Here is an 18,226-nt window from a genome sequence, read left to right on the forward strand (position 1 = left end):
AGAGCTCGCAGGACTAGGATGGAATTTCTGCAGGTGGTTCTAGGTCTGAGCAGCACAGTAGAATCACTTGAGGCTTTGGAAACTATTGAGCTCCATGCATTGTAGGAAATTGTGAGTTAACTGGTCTCTGGGGGTGGCACTGTCTTTATTTCTTACTATTCTAATAAGTCCCCAAGGTTGGGAATCATGGTCGCCGTCAGGGTGGGCATCAGCCATCCTCCATAGCTGCAGCCATTTTTGTCTGTGCGGCCTCCTCGTTGCTGCTTTTGGCGGCCAAGCCAGGCTGAAGAGGTGAGGTCAGCCCGGAACTAGGATGAGAAGGCAAGGCCCACCATTCTTTCCTTGGTGTTTCTCCAAACACCCTGGGCTCCCCTGGCTTCAGAGCCTGGAGAGTCTCATTCTGAAAGCGTAGGAGTGCGCCCGGGGATCTTTTTAGCAAGCCAAGCCAGGTGCTGCTTACAATCAGGAAACTTCGGGAAAAGTCACTGTACTCCCTTTTCTGGGTCCAGGTCCTGGAAAGGAAACGGCCAATCTATCAACCTAAAGCCTGACACTGCAGATCAAAAGGAACGCCCAGGTGCTTTGTGCCTGCGTCCAGGCTTGCTTCCGGGGCGCGAGATGCCCCGTTGGGCGCTTAGGGCAGGACGGGGGGCGCGCGCCGGGCTGTCGGCAGCTGTGGAGACCCGACCCGCACTCCGAGGGTTCCCGGCTAGCCAGGGAGCGAGCCGCCGAGTCATCGTTTCCAGCTTCAGACTGGAAAGCTGGACCGTGCCGCCGCGTGTGCTCTTGGCAGCCGGGCGCCCCGGGCCCTGCGGCCACATCATCCTGGGGCGGGGACGTGTGCGCTCCGAGCGCCCGGCCGCCACCAAGCCACGTCTATGCCGCCGGTGCGCGCGGCCAGGGAGGCGCCCTGCCCCAAGCCGCCCACCCCCGGGTCTGAGCGAGCCGCGGCTCGGGGCGGGACCCTGGCGGGGCGACCCGAGCGGTCTCTAGGACCCGCGGGACGCCGCCGACGGGCGGGGGTGCGGGGGAGACATAATTTGTTCCGTGGTAATGAGAACGGTGACTGCTGGCCGCGGATCCATTCCACAGTCCGGCCTTCTCTCACTAACGCTCTTCCTCGTCCCCGGGCCAACTCGGACAGTTTGCTCATTTATTGCAACGGTCAAGGCTGGCGTGTGCCAGAACGGCGCGCGCGCGCGCACGCACACACGGGGGCAAACTTTTTTAAAATGAAAGGCTAGACGAGCTCAGCGGCGGCGCGGGCGCTGCGCGAGGGCTCCGGAGCTGACTCTCCGCGGCAGGAAATCCCTCCGGTCGCGACGCCCGGCCCCGGCTCGGCGCCCGCGTGGGATGCTGCAGCGCTCGCTGCCGGGCCCAAGAGCTGCTGCACAGAAAGCCGGCGACCATGGCAGCGCGCCCGCCGCCCGCGCCCCCCGCCCGCGCCCTCCTGCTCGCCCTGGCCGGGGCTCTGCTCGCGCCCCGCGAGGCCCGAGGTAAGTCGCGGAGCCCGGGCGGCTGGCTCTGCCCGCCCCGCCGGGGACACACACGCTGCGCCCCAGCGCGCCGAAGTCCGGGGCTGCCCTGAGGGGCGGCGCGCCAGGGCGCATCTCCCGAGTCCTCCGGGCTCGCGCTTCCAGCGCGGCGATACCGACCCCCTCCCAGGTACCAGTTCCCCGGGGAAGGGGGACACTTGGCCCGCAGCCCCATGGGGACCAGTGCCTGCCTCGGCGGGCACAGCCTCGGGACCGCTCCGCCATCCACACCCTCCTGGGTGACATTTGCAGTTGTCTCTGTTTCTTGACAATTACACGTGTCGCTCGGGACGATGCGTGTCGGGTCCTCTTGCTGGCCCTGTCCCACAGTGATACCCCCACTCCAGGCTCCGGGCCAGCCCCCGCCTTCCCCGCTTACACGCTTGGGGTGGGCGCGCAGCGGCCCCGCAGGTGAGGCAGCCCCCTTCTCCGCAGGTGTGCCTGCTGCGCTCCACCGCGGGCTCTATTTTCATAAACGGACTCTCTTAGCTACTTCATTAGTTTTCTACCCACCCCCACTCCGCTATTCCTGATTTCCAGGTCACTCCCTGTCAGTCGCGGGCAAACTTTAGCCGAATTCTCCCTCCTCCCTCCACTCAGTTTCTCTGCGGTGAATTACCACCCACATCAACTTGGTGTAAAGCGAAAACTTATTTAGGAGTTTAATATGAGGATCTTATGGTTGTTTTGTAGGCTTAGATTTTCCCGAGTTATATCCTCTTAAAACCGGGCACCTGTGGATCCCGTTTGCACAGTGAGGGCTCACCCAGCAGGTGCCTTTTCAAAAATCCGGGAGCTTCCCCCGGTCGCCGCCGCCGTCTTCTTTCTGCCGCCTGGGGCGCTGTCGGTCCACGGATGAACGACTCGCCTTGGCCCCAAGCTCTAAATTTCTATGATTCTATATAACAGGCATTTATTTTTCAACTGGCCTCAATCACGAGCCGTTACCACTTTATGATACGTTTTATTTTGCGATTGCCACTGCTGCCCTCCACCCCCACCGCGTCTACTGTAATGTGGCTAAAACCCAGTTCTTGTTAAAATCCACACGGGGAACACCAATTTGGGGATTAACGATTAAATGCAGAGATTGCACAATGCAATGAGAAAGTCAAGAAAGAATAGTGCTGAGGGTTTAAAGAACTCAATGACCTGTAGTGAATTTTGCTTTGAAAGACTTTTATACAAATTGGCCCTTTTGAATGTTTATTGAGAAAGAACTTTTTAAAAAACAGAAAGTGTCTCAAAGTGTGCCTGACGTGGTCTTTAACTTGGCACAGGCTTTGTACACATAAAGTCTACTGATCAGGGACAAACATATTTTTTTTTAGGGGAAAATGTTTATTAAATCCAACTAATAATGGGAAATCATTTCTTGGGTGTGTGTTTATTAAATCAATTTAAAATGTTTGTTAAATCCAGCTAATAATGGGAAATTATTTCTTGGGTGTGTGTCGTGGGGAGGACTTTTACTATTTTATGACTTCAGCTTTGGTGGAGAGAGTTTTTCCTTAAGATAGATATGACCCAAAATAGAAAACCTTATGCAGGGAGGCATAAGCACTTTGAATGGATTACCTATTGTGACCTATTCCAGGATTCACTGCTTGTTTACCCTTAGAGTCTCAGTATCAAGTCTTCAATCATCAGTGCCCCAAATCATACCACTGAGGCTGTTTAAAGCTCCAAACATATAATGAAACATTTCTTTACATTGGCAAAATAGAAGGAGGAATTGCTACTTGTTGGGACTGAGCATATTCTGAGTTTGTTCCTAGGCTTGTCTGTACCCTGAGCCCTGGCACAGTTGCCTACTTGGTACCTTCTGAGGCAACTCAGCCTAACAAGTCCAAAGCAGAACCCTAGATCCCAAACTCACTAGTTGCAAATCATTCCTTCCCCAGTCTTCCCAAACTCAGTAACAACCTCCTCTGCCTTCTCCAGATGCCTTGTGCTAACAGGTAGGAAGTCATCCTGGCGTCTCCCTTTTTACTCCATAAGCCACCAACCTCCTGAAGGTATTCCCATCTACCCACTTCCTTACACTCCAAAGTATGCCTCTCCCAGTCCAGGCCACCTTATAGGAAAAATCTCTTCTGCGGAAGCCGCTTATCCATCTTACCCAGCTGGCCTCCTGGCCTTTCACTTATCCCTGCACGGCATATTCGCCTCCACAACAGAGCCAAAGTTGTTATTTTCAATCATGAGTTAGATAATTCAAGTTTCCTGTCTGAAACTCCCCAGTGTCTATCACCCTTCGGAAAGAAAATCCAAACCTCAGCATGACCTAATTCCTGTTTTCCTTTCTGATCCCCTTTCTTACCATTCTCCCCTTGCTCACGCTACTCCAGACATACTGCCTTCTCTTCTTTTCAACTTCCCAATATAGTAGTGCCATCATTAAAAAAAAATAATAATCAATGTTTGCACTAAGAAGACTTTGCAAATACTTTTCACTGTTTTGCCATGCAGTGTTTTATGGCATTTCATCCCTCTTGTAACTTTTTGCTTTTCCTAGAGTTAATAATTGCCTTGTTTTGATTTTTGTTTGCTTTATTTTCTGTGCACCAAGCTGTAATATTGTGATATAATATGAAATGTATATTTGGTTTCTGCCCCTGGTTCCTGGCACAGAACTCCTAAAATCCTTGGAATTTCTGGGGTATTAAGAGTGTCTTTTGTATGCTAATCAGCTTACCAAGGCATGATGGAAGTCAGGACTTTCAATGTCTCTCCCCTGGCAACCTCTAGGGAGGGGAGAGGAATTGAAGGTTGACTTGATCGCCAGTGGTGTAATTAATCACACCTATGTAATTAGGCCTCCATAAATCCTCCAAAGGACAAGGGTTTGTAGAATTTCCAGATTGCTGAGCAAATCAAAATTTCTGGAGGGTGGTGCTTCTAGGGAGGGAATAGAAGCTCTGTATCCCTTTCCACATTCTCTGCCCTTTGCATCTCTTGCAACTGCTGTTCATCTGTGTCCTTAATTACATCTTTCATTAATATAATAAACTGGTAAATATAAGCAAGTGTTTTCTGGGATTCTGTGAGCTAACCTAACAAATTAACCAAACCTCAGAAGGGGGTTGTGGGACCCCCAATTTATAGCTAGTTGATCAGAAGTATAGGTGTGACAATCTACTACTTGTGATTGGCATCTGGCATTGGGGGGCAGTCTTGTGGGACTGAGCCCTGAACCTGTGTGATTTGGTGCTTTCTCTGGAATAGGGTTAAATTGTAGGATACCCAGTTGATGTCCATTGAAGAATCAGTGGTTAGTGGGAAGAAATTCCCACACATTTGATTAGAGGTGAAACATTCAGTTCTGAGAGAGAGAGTAGGGGAAATACTTGGTTTTTGTTTTTTCTCATCCACTACACAACCTCTATTTACCTCCACACTTTCTGGAAGAACTATCAAGCTCCTTTCCATATGATCAAACACATCAGGCAATCTAAGCCATGATTTTTTTTTTTGACGTCATTTTTCCTGGAGCCCTTCCTCCTCCTGTTCCAATATGATTTGGTTACTTTTTAGGCATAAATTACAGCTGTTGTCTGAGGACTACCCGTATTACCAAGATGCTAAGAATTCCTCTTGCATCCTTCCTGTGTTGAATCACCTACATTCTGAGCACCATAACTATTTATTAGTTCATTCCTCATTTCTGTGGGCATGTTTTCCAGTAAATTCCTGAGGAAGGGTGTTGGGGAGATACAATTTTTTTTTTTTTATAACTTGTGAATGTATCAGGGATGCTTTCAGCTGCAAATAACAAAAAGAAACTTGAAACCAGCAATTTTTACAAGCTTGTATTCAAGTTGCAAAGTAAGAAGTTTGGTGGCTGGTCTAACTGGTGTGGCAGGTCAATGATGTGATCGGGGACACAAGCACATTCTTTCTTTTATTTCTATCTGTGCTGCTTAGATATTGACTTTTGCCTTTATGCTTACTTCTTCGTGGTCTCATGATAACTGCTGTAACTTGTGGCATCATATCTGCATTCCAGGCAGTAATACAGCAGAAAGGACAAAAGGCAGAACCAGTCAAATCTATTTTCATCAGGAAAATAAATGTTTCCACAAGCCTTTTTGGTAGATTTTGTCTTAGATATCATTGGCTAGACCGTGACACAGGGCCACTGCTAGCTTGTATAGAATACTAGAAAAGTAAATATTTTTAACTATGTACATTGGTTCTTCAAACAAAACAGTTCTGTGAGTAAAAAAGAAGGTTGGAATGTGTCTCTGGCTTACCTTGTTTCTCTCTCACTCTCTCACACACACACACAGGCAAACCCATACATTCATTCATTCCACCTTTGATTGCTTATTTATTTAGGCACAAAATTCCAAGAAATAAGTCACATTTTCTCAGCATTTTATAAGGCATTTCTTCATTGTCACTATGGCCATATATTACTGCTTGAGAAGTTGATGGTATTCTGCTTATCAAGATTTTAAATGTAGTCTTTTTTTCTTTTTGGAAATGATTGTCTTTTTTCCCTGTCACTAGTATTTTTGCATTTTATGATTATGTGCTGTAGCAATGCTCTTATCAGTAATTTTTAGGAACTCAGTGGGCCCCTTCATTTTGAAAATTCATATTATAAAGTTTTAGTGTATTTTCTTGTATTAGTTCTTTGATTATTTCTTCCTTACTGTTTTTACCACAGTTTTTCTGAAACTGCTATTAGCTGAATGTTGTAATCTCCTGAAAACATCCTTTAATTTTCTTATTTTTCATCCCTTTGTGTTTTTGTTCTACTTCCTGGGACAGTTGTTTAATTTCATTTTCCAACCCTTCTTTTTAATTTTTTGGCCAGGCACAGTAGCTAATATCTGTAATCCCAGCTCTTTGAGAGGCTGAGGCAGGAGAATTGCTTGAGGCCAGGAGTTCAAGACCAGCCTGGACAACATAGTGAGACCCCCCCCCCCATCTCAACAAAAAATTTGTAAAAAAATTAACTGACCATGGTGTCATACACCTTTATTTCTAGCTATTCAGGATCCTGAGGTGAGAGGGTCACTTGAGTCCAGGAGGTCAAGGCTGCAGTGAGCCATGATCATGCCATGGTACTCCAGCCTGGTTGACAGAATGAGACCCTGTATCAAAATAAATACATAATTTTAAATTTTATCCTACCACATTTAATTTCCAAGAGGTGTTTCTTGTGCTGTGAATGTTCTTTTATTCTTATTATAGTGTCCTCTTCTTTTTTTGTAATGGATATAATATTGCTATTAACTCTGAATGTGTTAGTCATTACTTATTAAACATTTTTTTGTTCACCTCATTCTCATTGTTAGCTTTAAATTCTTTTTCCTCACATTTGTTTAATATCTGATTTCCTTCAAATGTCTAATTTTTGGCTCTCTGTTGATATTTAATAATGAGAGATTAAAGAGCTGATTGGAAGTTCTGTGTACTTCCACAGATGGATTTACTGACTGATGAACTTTCATTTTGCTGAGAGATGTCCACATACCATGGACTCTGTGTTTCTTAGGCTGGTCAATTTCTCCAAGGAAGAATCCCTCAGCTTCCTGCCAAGGCAATTTGAGTCTGGCAGTTGAAGCCTGGCTCTGAGGCCTGTGAGCTGAGCACGGGAAAAGAAGATAGTGTTGCCATTAAGTATGCTTATATTGTTTGTTTGTTTGTTTGTTTGTTTGTTTATTTTAAATTTTTATTTATTTTATTTTTTAAGACGGAGTTTCGCTCGTTACCCAGGCTGGAGTGCAATGGCGCGATCTTGGCTTACCGCAACCTCCGCCTCCTGGGCTCAGGCAATTCTCCTGCCTCAGTCTCCCGAGTAGCCAGGACTACAGGCACGTGCCACCATGCCCAGCTAATTTTTTGTATTTTTAGTAGAGACGGGGTTTCACCACGTTGACCAGGATGGTCTCGATCTCTTGACCTCGTGATTTACCCGCCTCGGCCTCCCAAAGTGCTGGGATTACAGGCGTGAGCCACCGCGCCTGGCCACTTATATTGTTTAAAGTTAATCCTTTTGTTTTCAGTTTAGCACTTTGCTACCCCTCCTTCACAATGCCTGGGAGTCCTTTTGTACAGAACTTCTCTACTTCAGTGTCTTCAAGAAATACACCTCCTATGTCGATCAGAGTAGGACAGGCCATCACCCAGATGTGTGGGCTTTGCAAGGGATCTAGGGCTCTAGCTTCTCCTTATACAGCCTTTTAGCCTCAGCCTATGTGGGCCTTGGGAGGTGCCCAGTGCCCGTGTTCTGAAGCCTTTCTGCTTATCCATCTCACCTTTCTGATGGCTACCCTTCTCTCCAGGTCATAAGTTCTTATTCTCTGTTCCCTGCTAAATAGGTAACAATTTTTCCATCCCCTTTCCATCTCCCAAAGCTTTGCTGCTTTGTTTTATAATTATTATTATTGTTATGTTTTGAGATAGCATCTTGTGTTGTCATCCAGGCTGACGTACAGTGGTGCAGCCACAGCTCACTGCAAACTTGAGGCTCAAGTGATCCTCCTACCTCAGCCTCTCTGGTAGCTGGGACTCCAGGTACACACTACTATGCCCAACTAATTTGTTTTTAATTTTTTAAATTTTGCTCAGACATGGTGGCTCACACCTGTAATCCCAGCACTTTGGGAGGCCAAGGCAGATGGATCACTTTTCAGGAGTTTGAGTCCAGCCTGCCCAACATGGTGAAATCCTATCTCTACTAAAAAAAAAAAAAAAAATACAAAAATTAGCCAGACATGGTGGTGGGCACCTGTAATCCCAGCTACTCCAGGCTGAAGTAGGAGAATCGCTCGAGCCCGGGAGGAAGAGAATACAGTGAGCCAAGATCACACCGCTGTACTCCAGCCTGGGTGGCAGAGTAAGATTCTGTCTCAAAAACTAAAAATGAAAATATAATTTTAAAATTTTTATACAGACGGAATCTCAGTCTGTTGCCCCAGGCTGAGATTCCTGGGCTCAAGCATCCTCCTGCCACAGCCTCCCAAAGTGTTGGGATTACAGACATTGAACCATGGTATGCAGCCTATTATTGTTATTATAATTATTCCCTTATTGTAGGGTTTCAGAAGCAAGTACAGATAAACACCTGTGACTCTGCCATGTACATTTAGAAGTTAGCTGGGACTTTTATTACCATGCTCGACATATAGATGTATTTTCTTTCTTTCATTTGTCATTTGGCACTTTCTACTCCTTCCTTGTGGAAACAAAAATTAAACTCATTTTTAAATGTTTCAAAACTTTCTTTTCAAAACCTATAAAAACTCAAAGTCAACATATACCTAATTAGATAAATGTTGCAGCTGTGGAAACTGTAACAAAATTTTTCTTAAGGAATGCAGCTACATCATTTAAAGAAGCTAAACACATTTCTTCCTGATGTAGATGATGCTGTAATGAACTCATTAGAGTTGCAGGAAAAAAAAATTTTGTATCAGAGTGTGTTTCAGAGGCCTCTTTAAGCTAAATTGTTTTTGCAGCATCCATGATTTATAAAGACAGGTGTAGAATTTTCAGATGTTTCTTCTGTACCAAATGGCTAGCCCTACAGCCCTTTGGCTGTGCGCCCACAGGGAGCTATATGAAGTGGCCCTGGGGTATGTACATGCTATTTAGTTGTCAGCTCTCTGGGATGGAGAAGTTAAATTGATATAATCTTGACAGAATGTTTTTGAAGGTAGTTGCTGTGCCTTTTTCATAATTGTTTCTTTATATGTTTGGTTACTATTTTATTCAACCTAAAATTCTCATACCAGCAGACTGTTACTTAAAAAGGCATTTGTTGAGTGCTTCAGTGCCAGGAGCTGTGCTCAGGTCTTTGCATGCACTATCTCATTCAATTCTGGTGAAAGAATCTTGTGTGTCCTTTTAGTACCCTCATTCTGTAAAATCGGAAATGATAGCCTCAGACAGTGAGATCAGCAGTGTCAGGTGCAAGGCAGCCTAGGTTACCTCATGCTGAAGACTGGCTCTTAACCTAGCTGTGGCAAACATTTTGAAACCTATCTTTGCCATAACCATAACAGTGAGATTGTAATTAGCTTGGTTCTCAGCCAAAGGGTAATGCAGTTCAAATAAACTTTATTTGAAATGGGCACATTGAATATTATACTTTCTCCCAGGCTGCCATTTCAATCTTCATACGTTCTCCAACCCATTTTTCATCATGTTTCTTTTGTGCTTTATTTAATGCCCAATATACCTTGCCTCCAGTTGATAGATGGGATGGAGAAGCCAAATAGTTCAGCATCATATTGATATTTTTTATCCTTTAAGCTTTTATGTCATTCCAAGGCTACATTAAGAGCTCAGCTTCTTGGCAACTGTTTAAAAAATTGGACAGCTTCACTGGATAACATTTTCTGTCTGTTTACCTACTCCCAGAAGCCTTGACCTGCTTAATCAGTTTAGGTGATCCATTCTTAGAAATGTTGAAACACCTTGACATGTCTTCCCCTAGCAGGCATGGTGAGTACTGGCCTGCAATTTGGCCAAAAGATTCCTTGTATTATGTGTTGCCATGTTTGTCATTAAAGCTAGGATAGGATTGGAGCATTTCTTGTGAGAGATATGCTCACTTGAATCTGAATGTGATCTGAGAACCTGGCCTTGCTTTTTAATTTTGTTTTGTTTTCATCCTGATGGTTGTGGTTTTTGTTTTTTGTTTTTCGTTTTTTTTTTGGTACTGTTCTTCAGAGCTTGCATTAGGATTTAGAGTCTGCACCATACCTTAAAGTGCATGTGTTGTCTGCCTATGGAAAGGTACATTCCTGAAGCATACTAAGTGAAACTTTTGAACTAAAATCATTTTTTCAGTCAGTTTCAATTTGAGATGATTATGAAAAAGATGATTGAAAAAGAAACCTGGCCCCATCCTTCATTTATTTCTAAAATATAACCATATTAAAGTTGAAAAATGGGCATAGAATAAATTATAAACCCATATTTTTGCCAGCCAGATTCTACTATATATGCTGCAGAACTTTCAATATTTAAAGATGTAAAACGTTAAAGGTATATTTATAGCCATCCTGTTCTCTCCGCCCGTTCAGCCTATTTTATCGCAGTTTTCCTTTTGCAGAGGCTATAGTACTGTGAAGTTGGTTGGTTTGTGTGTGTGTGTGTGTGTGTGTGTGTGTGTGTGTGTCTGTGTGTACACACATCTACCCCTAATCAATATCTGATATTCTTTATGTTTGTAAGTATTAGGTAAATGGTGCCCTACTACATATGACAACCTTCTGCTACTTTCTTTTAAATCAATATATATTTTGGACTTACACATTTATATGCTTGGTTCATTTCTTTTAATTAAATGAATAAATTGTAACTTGTGTATTCCTCTGTTGATAAATTTGTTTTCCCCAACTTTTTGATATTGTGATGGTGCAAGGATCCTTGCTATCTTATGTATGGTCGTAAGCTCTAGGGGATCTATTACAAGGGAATTACTGAGCTGTAGAGCCCACCAATTCTTTTTTTATATCTTTTTTTTAAAAAAAAATTTTATTGCATTTTAGGTTTTGGGGTACATGTGAAGAACATGCAAGATTGTTGCATAGGCACACACGTGGCAGTGTGATCTGCTGCCTTCCTCCCCATCACCCACATCTAGCACTTCTCCCCATGCTCTCTCTCCCCAACTCCCCTCCCCCCGCTGTCCCTCCCCTATTTCCCCCCAACAGACCCCAGTGTGTAGTGCTCCCCTCCCTGTGTCCATGTGTTCTCATTGTTCAACGCCCGCCTATGAGTGAGAACATGCAGGCACACCAATTTTTTACTATATTTTGTTAAGTTGCTTTCCAATTTTTTTGTACCAATTTATGTGCCTACTTATTGGAGAGTTCTGGTTACCCATGTAGTTGTCAGTACCTGGTATTTTCAGGCTTTTAAATGTTGCCAAGGTGGATGTTAAATATTTGATTGTTTTATTTGGCATTTTTCTCATTGCGAAAGACCCTAAGATTCTTATATGTTTATATGTTCTTTGTATTTCTTCTTTGAATTACTTATCCTTATTTACTTATATTTCTTAGTTTAAGCAATACTTCTGTCTTTCTTGAGCTCAGAAAGAAAATTTTATAATTTCTTCTAAATTTAAAATTTTTGCTGTTCCCTTTTAGAATAACTGGAATTCAATTTTCATTTATTGTATGAGATTCATGCCTATGTTTCCACCCATCTGGAAAACGAAGTGATCTAGTAACATTTGCTGAATTCTTTTCCACTTCTGATGAACAGCAAGAATACACAGATGTGCTTCTGGCTTCTTTATCTTACTATTCTATTTACCTCAGTTCCAGCATCATATTGTTCTCAGTATCCTGTACTTCATAATAAGCATTCAGTGTTTAGATTGGTTGGTGTGATGGTTAAACTTGATTGGATTGAAGGATGCGAAGTATTGATCCTGGGTGTGTCTGTGAGGGTATTGCGAAAGGAGATTAACACTGGAGTCAGTGGGCTGGGAAAGGCAGACCCCCCGCTTAATATGAATGGGCTCCATCTAATCAGCTGCCAGCATGGCCAAGATTTAAAGCAGGCAGAAAAGTGTGAAAACACTAGACTGGCTTAGCCTCCCAACCTACATCTTCTCCTGTGCTGTATGCTTCTTGCCCTTGAATATTGGACTCCAGGCTCTTCAGCTTTGGGACTGCGACTGGCTTCCTTGCCCCTCAGCTTACAGATGGCCTATTGTGGGACCTTGTGATCATGTGAGTTAATACTCCTTAATAAAATCCCCTTTATATATATCTCTATTAGTTCTGTCCCTCTAGAGAACCCTAATACAGTGGTACATAGTGGTACACAGGGCAGACACTGAAGCCAGCTTGCTGGAATTTGCAGATCAGCTCTGACACTTGGCTCCTGACATGTGATCTTGAGAAGGTGACTAACTGACCAATCATCCTGTGTGCCCAGACTTTCCTAATTTAGCACTGAAGGTCCCACGTCACAGGAAACCCTTCAGTGCCAGACAAATTGGGATTGTTGGTCATCCCAAAACTTGGACAAACTTGGTAATCTTTTTCTTTCTCCATTTTTCCCTTGATGAAATGGTGATAATAATTAAATCTACCTCCACAGGGCCTTGCTGCAGGTGAAATGAAAGAATACATGTACACTGTTTCGAGCAGTGCTCAGACCGTGCTAAGTACTCGATAAAGTTTAACATCTCCTTCCCTTCTCCCCCTTTTCCTTTAAAGTTATCTTGACTGTCCCTGAAACTTTAGTGTTTAATATGAAGTTTAGAATCTTCTTGCTAAGTTCTGCAAAATACTCTATGGGGACTTGTAGATTAATTTAGGGGATAATTGATATCCTTATGACATTAAGGCTTCCCATGATGAATGTGGTGATTTCTCTATTTGTTCCCTTTAATGCTACTCAATAAGTTTTCAGTAATTTTCTCTTCAAGGTTCTTTCACATCTTTGTAAGATATATTTCTAGATATCCTCAGTACCTCATAGATTTGTTGTCACTTTAGATGGTATCACTGTTTTGTTTTGTTTTGTTTTTTTAAAGATTTTTAACTTTTTAAAATGAAAAGTTTTAAATATACACAGAAGTAGACAGACTGCAATCAATACTCATGTTTCTATCACTCAGTTTCAACAAGTGTCAGTTCATGGCTATTCCTGTTTTATCTGTGGAGTCATTTCTTTTTTGAAAGTTCTAATCAATGTTTTCTTTTCGGTATATAGGAATGTTACTTATTTTTGTATGTTGACTTTGAATTCAGAAATTTTGCTCAATTTTTTTGTTAATCCTGATGATTCAAATCATAGTTAGGTACTTGCTCCATTTTTATTTTAATAGTTTGTCTGTAGATTGACTTCATAGAAATTCTAAGAGAATAATCACGTGAAAGGGTAAGTTTTGTTTTTTCCTTTACAGTCCTTATGCATTCTACTTCTTTTATTTTTCTTCTTTCATTGGGTAGCATCTCCATTACAATGATGAATGTAAGGATTAGCCAGGCCCAATGACTCACATCTGTAATCTCAGCACTTTGGGAGGCTGGGGAGGAGGAAGGGGGATTACTTGAGCCCAGAAGTTTGAGACCAGCCAGAGCAACATGAGGGCACGCCATTTCTACAAAACAAAGTCATATGTGGTGGTGTGCACCTGTAGTCCCAGCTACATGGGAGGCTGAGGTGGGAGGATTGCTTGAACCCAGGAGGTCAAGGCTGCAGTGAGCTGTGATCTTGCGCTGCACTCCAGCCTGGGAGACATGGAGAGACCCTGTCTCAAAAAAGAAAGAAAGAAGAAAGAAGTGATTGGTAGTCTCCTTATTTTTTTTTTCCAACTTTGATGAGAATAACTAACTTTTGCTATATTTACACATCTTTCTTTTCTTTCTTCTAATATAAGATTCTAATATAAGTAGAATTAAGAATAATTCTAATATAAGTAGAATTATTTATACCTACTTCTTCCCAGTTCTGTTAATGTAGAGGTTACCTATTCTGTTTCCACAGTTTTGGTAGTGCCATTAAATTTTTAACATTTATGCTTCAGTAACAGAGTCAGTAACTTTGGCCTCCTCCCAAACAATTCTATAGGCTAACTGTGCTTTAATGCCCTTCTTTGCTCCTCCCGTTTTTTGTGTTGTCTAGCATTTCAGTTCTGCCATTGTGAAACACATCTCTCATCAGAAAATGTAGTGGAGAAATACTAGGCTTTGTTCTGTGCTGAGCAGTCCAGGCTTATGCTGATTTATTCCATGCAAAGAGTTTCTTGTCTTTTCTTTTCTTCCTTTTTTTTAACCATGGCTTCTTGCAAACCACTTCCACTTCTGAACCCAGTCACTTCTTGTTGAAGTGATCTTCTGTTGAAGGTCTCTGAGTAGCAAATTCCCTATATTTGTTTACCTGGAAAACATTTTTCTTTTTTGTAAATGTTAGTTTAGCTATGTACAGATAACTAAACCAGAGGTTGGCAATTGTTTTCTTTTAGCAGATATTACCTGTTGTATCCTGGCCTCTCCTGTCGTTAAGAAGTCTTTTGTTTAATGACTGCCTTTGCACTAAACCTGCTTTTTTCTCTGGTTACTTTTAAGGTAGTTCTTTGGTGGTGATGGTGGTGGTGGAGTGTGTGTGTGCGTGTGTGGGTGTGGGTGTGGGTGTGTGTGTGGGTGTGTGTGTGTGTGTAGTTCTGTATCATGTGTTTTTATATAGTTTTATATAAAATTTGTGTATTTCTGGCCTTGCTCTGCTTCTTGAATCCAATCAATTATTTTAAAAATTTTTTAGCTAGCATCTCTTTAGTTACTGCCTTGCCCTTTTTCCCTCATCAGTCCCTTTAGAACTTTTGTTATATATAGTTAGACCTTATAATTCAGTCATCCTGTTTTTTTAGCTTCTCTTTATCTCTTTATTACTCTTCACTTTATATTTTGGGTGACGTCTACAAGTCCAAATTTTCATTTTACCAATTCTCTCTTAAGCTGTGTCTAAATGCTGTTTAAACTGTCTATTGAATTAACATTTTTCAATATCTTTAATTTTTCATGTATGGAAGCTTTGCTTTGCTGTTTTTCAAACTTGCCAGGTCTTTTTAAAAAGCAATATTTAAAAATTATCTTTCATTATTTTTTCTTTGTATTCATACGTGTCTTTAATAATTTAGGATTTATGTATGTTATCCATTTCAGGTTATTATTTCAGGTTCTTAGGATGCTGATTCTGTATTACCATATGGATTATCTCTTCCAGGGCCTTGCAATTTTAAACTGTGAGTTCGTTTTCAGCACTTTTCCCTCCACTGCTACCCTCTCTGTGGGAGTCTATGCACCCTGATTAGGAGAGTACCTGTGGAGCAGAGTTTGTTTACTCATGATAGTTGCCTCAGAGATTTCCCTTGTCTAACCCCAGTTACTGTGGGAATTTTTCACCACGTGGTTATTCTAATTTCAGTCTCCATACCCATTGTGGCAAAGGCTTGAAGTTTCTATTTCTCTTGTGAAACTCCCTAACCCTCACCAGATCTTCAGGGAGACATGTCACTTTGAAGTTTCCCTGTGGCATTTGGTAGAAGTTTTCTAGCCCTGATGACTTGGAAAGGGCAGCCTGTCTGGGCTTGGTTTTACTAAAGGATCTTAGCTTCTTTGTTCTCTGACTTGTGTGTTCAAGATCATACCTCCTGTTACTAAACTCACAGTTTCTAGGCTAAAGGCCTATATCTACCAGGCCTTTGGGATTCCTTGGCTTTGGCAGTGGGTGGATGCTCTGTCTAGAAATTCCTTAATTCCCTGATAATTTCCTTTCCCTTCTTTAGTTCAGTAATGCAGCGTGTCACATTTTATTTAGCATTTTTCTGTGTTTGGAGTAGAAAGGTTTTCTAGCTGTGTCAGCTCAGTCCACTGTGTTTTCAGAACTGGACATCTCTGACATTGATTCTTTGGTTCTTTTAGTCAATACATTTGTTTGCTGCCAATTGTAATCCCAGATTTGTGCCGGGAACTGGGGATACGGGGTGGAGAAGATCAGATGCCCTCACTTCATGGCCTGTAGAGCAAGTGGATCGTAAAGATGCGCAGAAAATGTGTTGAACCTACTTGGCAGCTTGATTCTCAACTTCCAGTACTCCAGACACTCAGTCAGAAAAGTCAGTCAGCTGCTTTCCTGCTGGCATGTTAGTCTTTGCCTTGGCAGCTGCAGGGGTGAGATGTGCTAATGATGGGGCCAAGCTGAGCTTTGGGGGTGAAGCCATCAGCTGTTCTCATCTCCCTCTGGCAGAGGCAAAATGAGAACAGCTGGGAAGCAAGGCCAACATACACTCCCAGAAGCCGCTCCTCCGCCAGCAGAGGTGTCAACAGAATTCCAGTCATGCGAGCCTTCCAGGAGTGTATACTGCATTCATTCCATACTTAAACACTAGTATACAGAGAAGATCATACAATGGAGTAAGCCAACAATGGAAGCACTCATCTGTGTATTTTTGTTACCTTTAGAATGAATGCTATGATTCCATATAGATTGATTTATCCAGAAGAAAATCAGATGCCTGGTTTGCCACTAAAATCTGGACATGTCAGATTTAGTCTATTCAATTCACTAAGCTTTACTTCCAGCGTCTTAGTAGGGAGAGTCTGTTGCTTGGAGCATACTTTATTCAGCTTCAATAGATGGTCATCTCGGAACTTTTTTTCTCACATATTTTAGTCTCTTTTTCTCTGCTTCTTGTCTGCTCTCCTTTAAAAGGGTGCTTTGATCCTTCTTTCTCCCTCAGCGCTGCTGAAGACTAAGCCATTGGTTACAGAGGGTCAGTGAGAAAGCAGTTTCCAAAGGGGGAGGCAGAAAGGGCAGGGATAGGATTCGGTTTGAAAAGCCAAACCAAGGCAACTGTTTTCAAGCACAAAGCTCCTAGTGGAAGCATCTGCTTCTCTTATGGACTTCAGTGACATAAAATAATGAGATTTCTTTAGTTTATCTCCCCTGATGTTACTTCCTTATGGATTACTGGGTCAAGAGTGCTGTGTGTTCTAGCGTCATGGTTATAAAATTGACAGGTGGCTTGGATCATGGCCAGAATTCTGGACTGGGAGTGAGAAGTGGCTCTGAGTTCCGACTTGGCCTCTTTATAACTGTGTGACCTTGAGGAGCCCACTAAATCTTTCTGAACTTAGTTTCTTTGTCAACAACGAACAAGGATGCAGCCTACCTCCCTGGGTTGTGGTGAGTACCAAACGAGGGAGATGTTGGGGAATGTGTTTTGTAATATAAGGTCTTCTCTTTAGATGGCACAGGGGGACAATGGTACCACCGTTCATTTGTTCATTCAGTGGCTGAAGTTTGCCCTTATGCCTTGGACGGCACAAGTTCTCAGCATCCGTGAGCCACCACCATCCCCTCGTGCTCGTGGTAGATGGGTGTCCAAGTTAATCCCAAAGTTTGACAGAGGGGGTTGCAGAGATTTGGAAGAGCAGGGCAGTTTCTGTTCCTTTTTCACCTATCTTAAATCTCGTGTCTACATCTTTGTTATTTATCAATCTAGCATTGGGGCATCTCTGTTAACCAGGACTCTTTGAGATTGTGTTAATAATGTGAACTCTTTCAAATATCATTTACTTGTAGCACACACAATTGTCATTAGTTTCCCTCTCCTCTGCTGTATGGGACACACTTTAGGCTGAGCATAAGGGCGGGAGAGAATGAATATATATGCCCAGGCCAGGGACATGGGATTTCCTAGCCCTGAACTTCCACTGGCTTCTTGAGAAAGAGGTTTGGGAATGTGGATAAGCGTAGAATGGCAAGGAAAATAAAATTTAACATGCCTCTCAGGGTACTGGGTTGGCATGAATAAGAATTAGGAACCTCACATTTGTGGATGAAGCAGACACGTAAGCTCTTGACTTAAGTGTTCATTACCTGTTCATGTGATTGCGGCAGTGAAGCCCATTACTCTGCATCCTTGTGGCTCCAAACAATACAAATTTAGAACATCCAGAATCTGTCAGAAATGTTCCACTCTAAGAGCAAATATTGGTGGTCTTTTCCCAATTAACAGCAAAACATAAGTGAATGGAAAGATCTCCCTCACACTGCTAAGATTGTTCATCTCCTGAATCTTTCTGAAACTGTGAATTGTAGCTACCATATCTTCTGACTTGAATTTTCTAAATGAGATTTATGAATTTTCTAAATGAATTTTCTAAAATCTCCACTCAGTTCAATGCATGATCAGACAA

General features: G+C 42.7%; 1 protein-coding gene across 1 annotated transcript in view; it reads left to right on the top strand.

Moving 5' to 3' along the window:
• Window positions 1-1,008: 1,008 nt before the first annotated feature.
• Window positions 1,009-18,226, top strand: part of ADAM12 (ADAM metallopeptidase domain 12) — a 368,998-nt gene continuing 351,780 nt past the window's right edge. The window contains exon 1 of the mRNA XM_017537897.2: window positions 1,009-1,496. Within this exon, the coding sequence (XP_017393386.1) occupies window positions 1,409-1,496 (88 nt within the window). The 5' untranslated portion in view covers window positions 1,009-1,408. The remainder of the gene's footprint in view (window positions 1,497-18,226) is intronic.

This window comes from Cebus imitator, unplaced genomic scaffold, assembly GCF_001604975.1.
Source record: "Cebus imitator isolate Cc_AM_T3 unplaced genomic scaffold, Cebus_imitator-1.0 Scaffold107, whole genome shotgun sequence".
In the NCBI taxonomy this organism is placed as follows: domain Eukaryota; kingdom Metazoa; phylum Chordata; class Mammalia; order Primates; family Cebidae; genus Cebus; species Cebus imitator.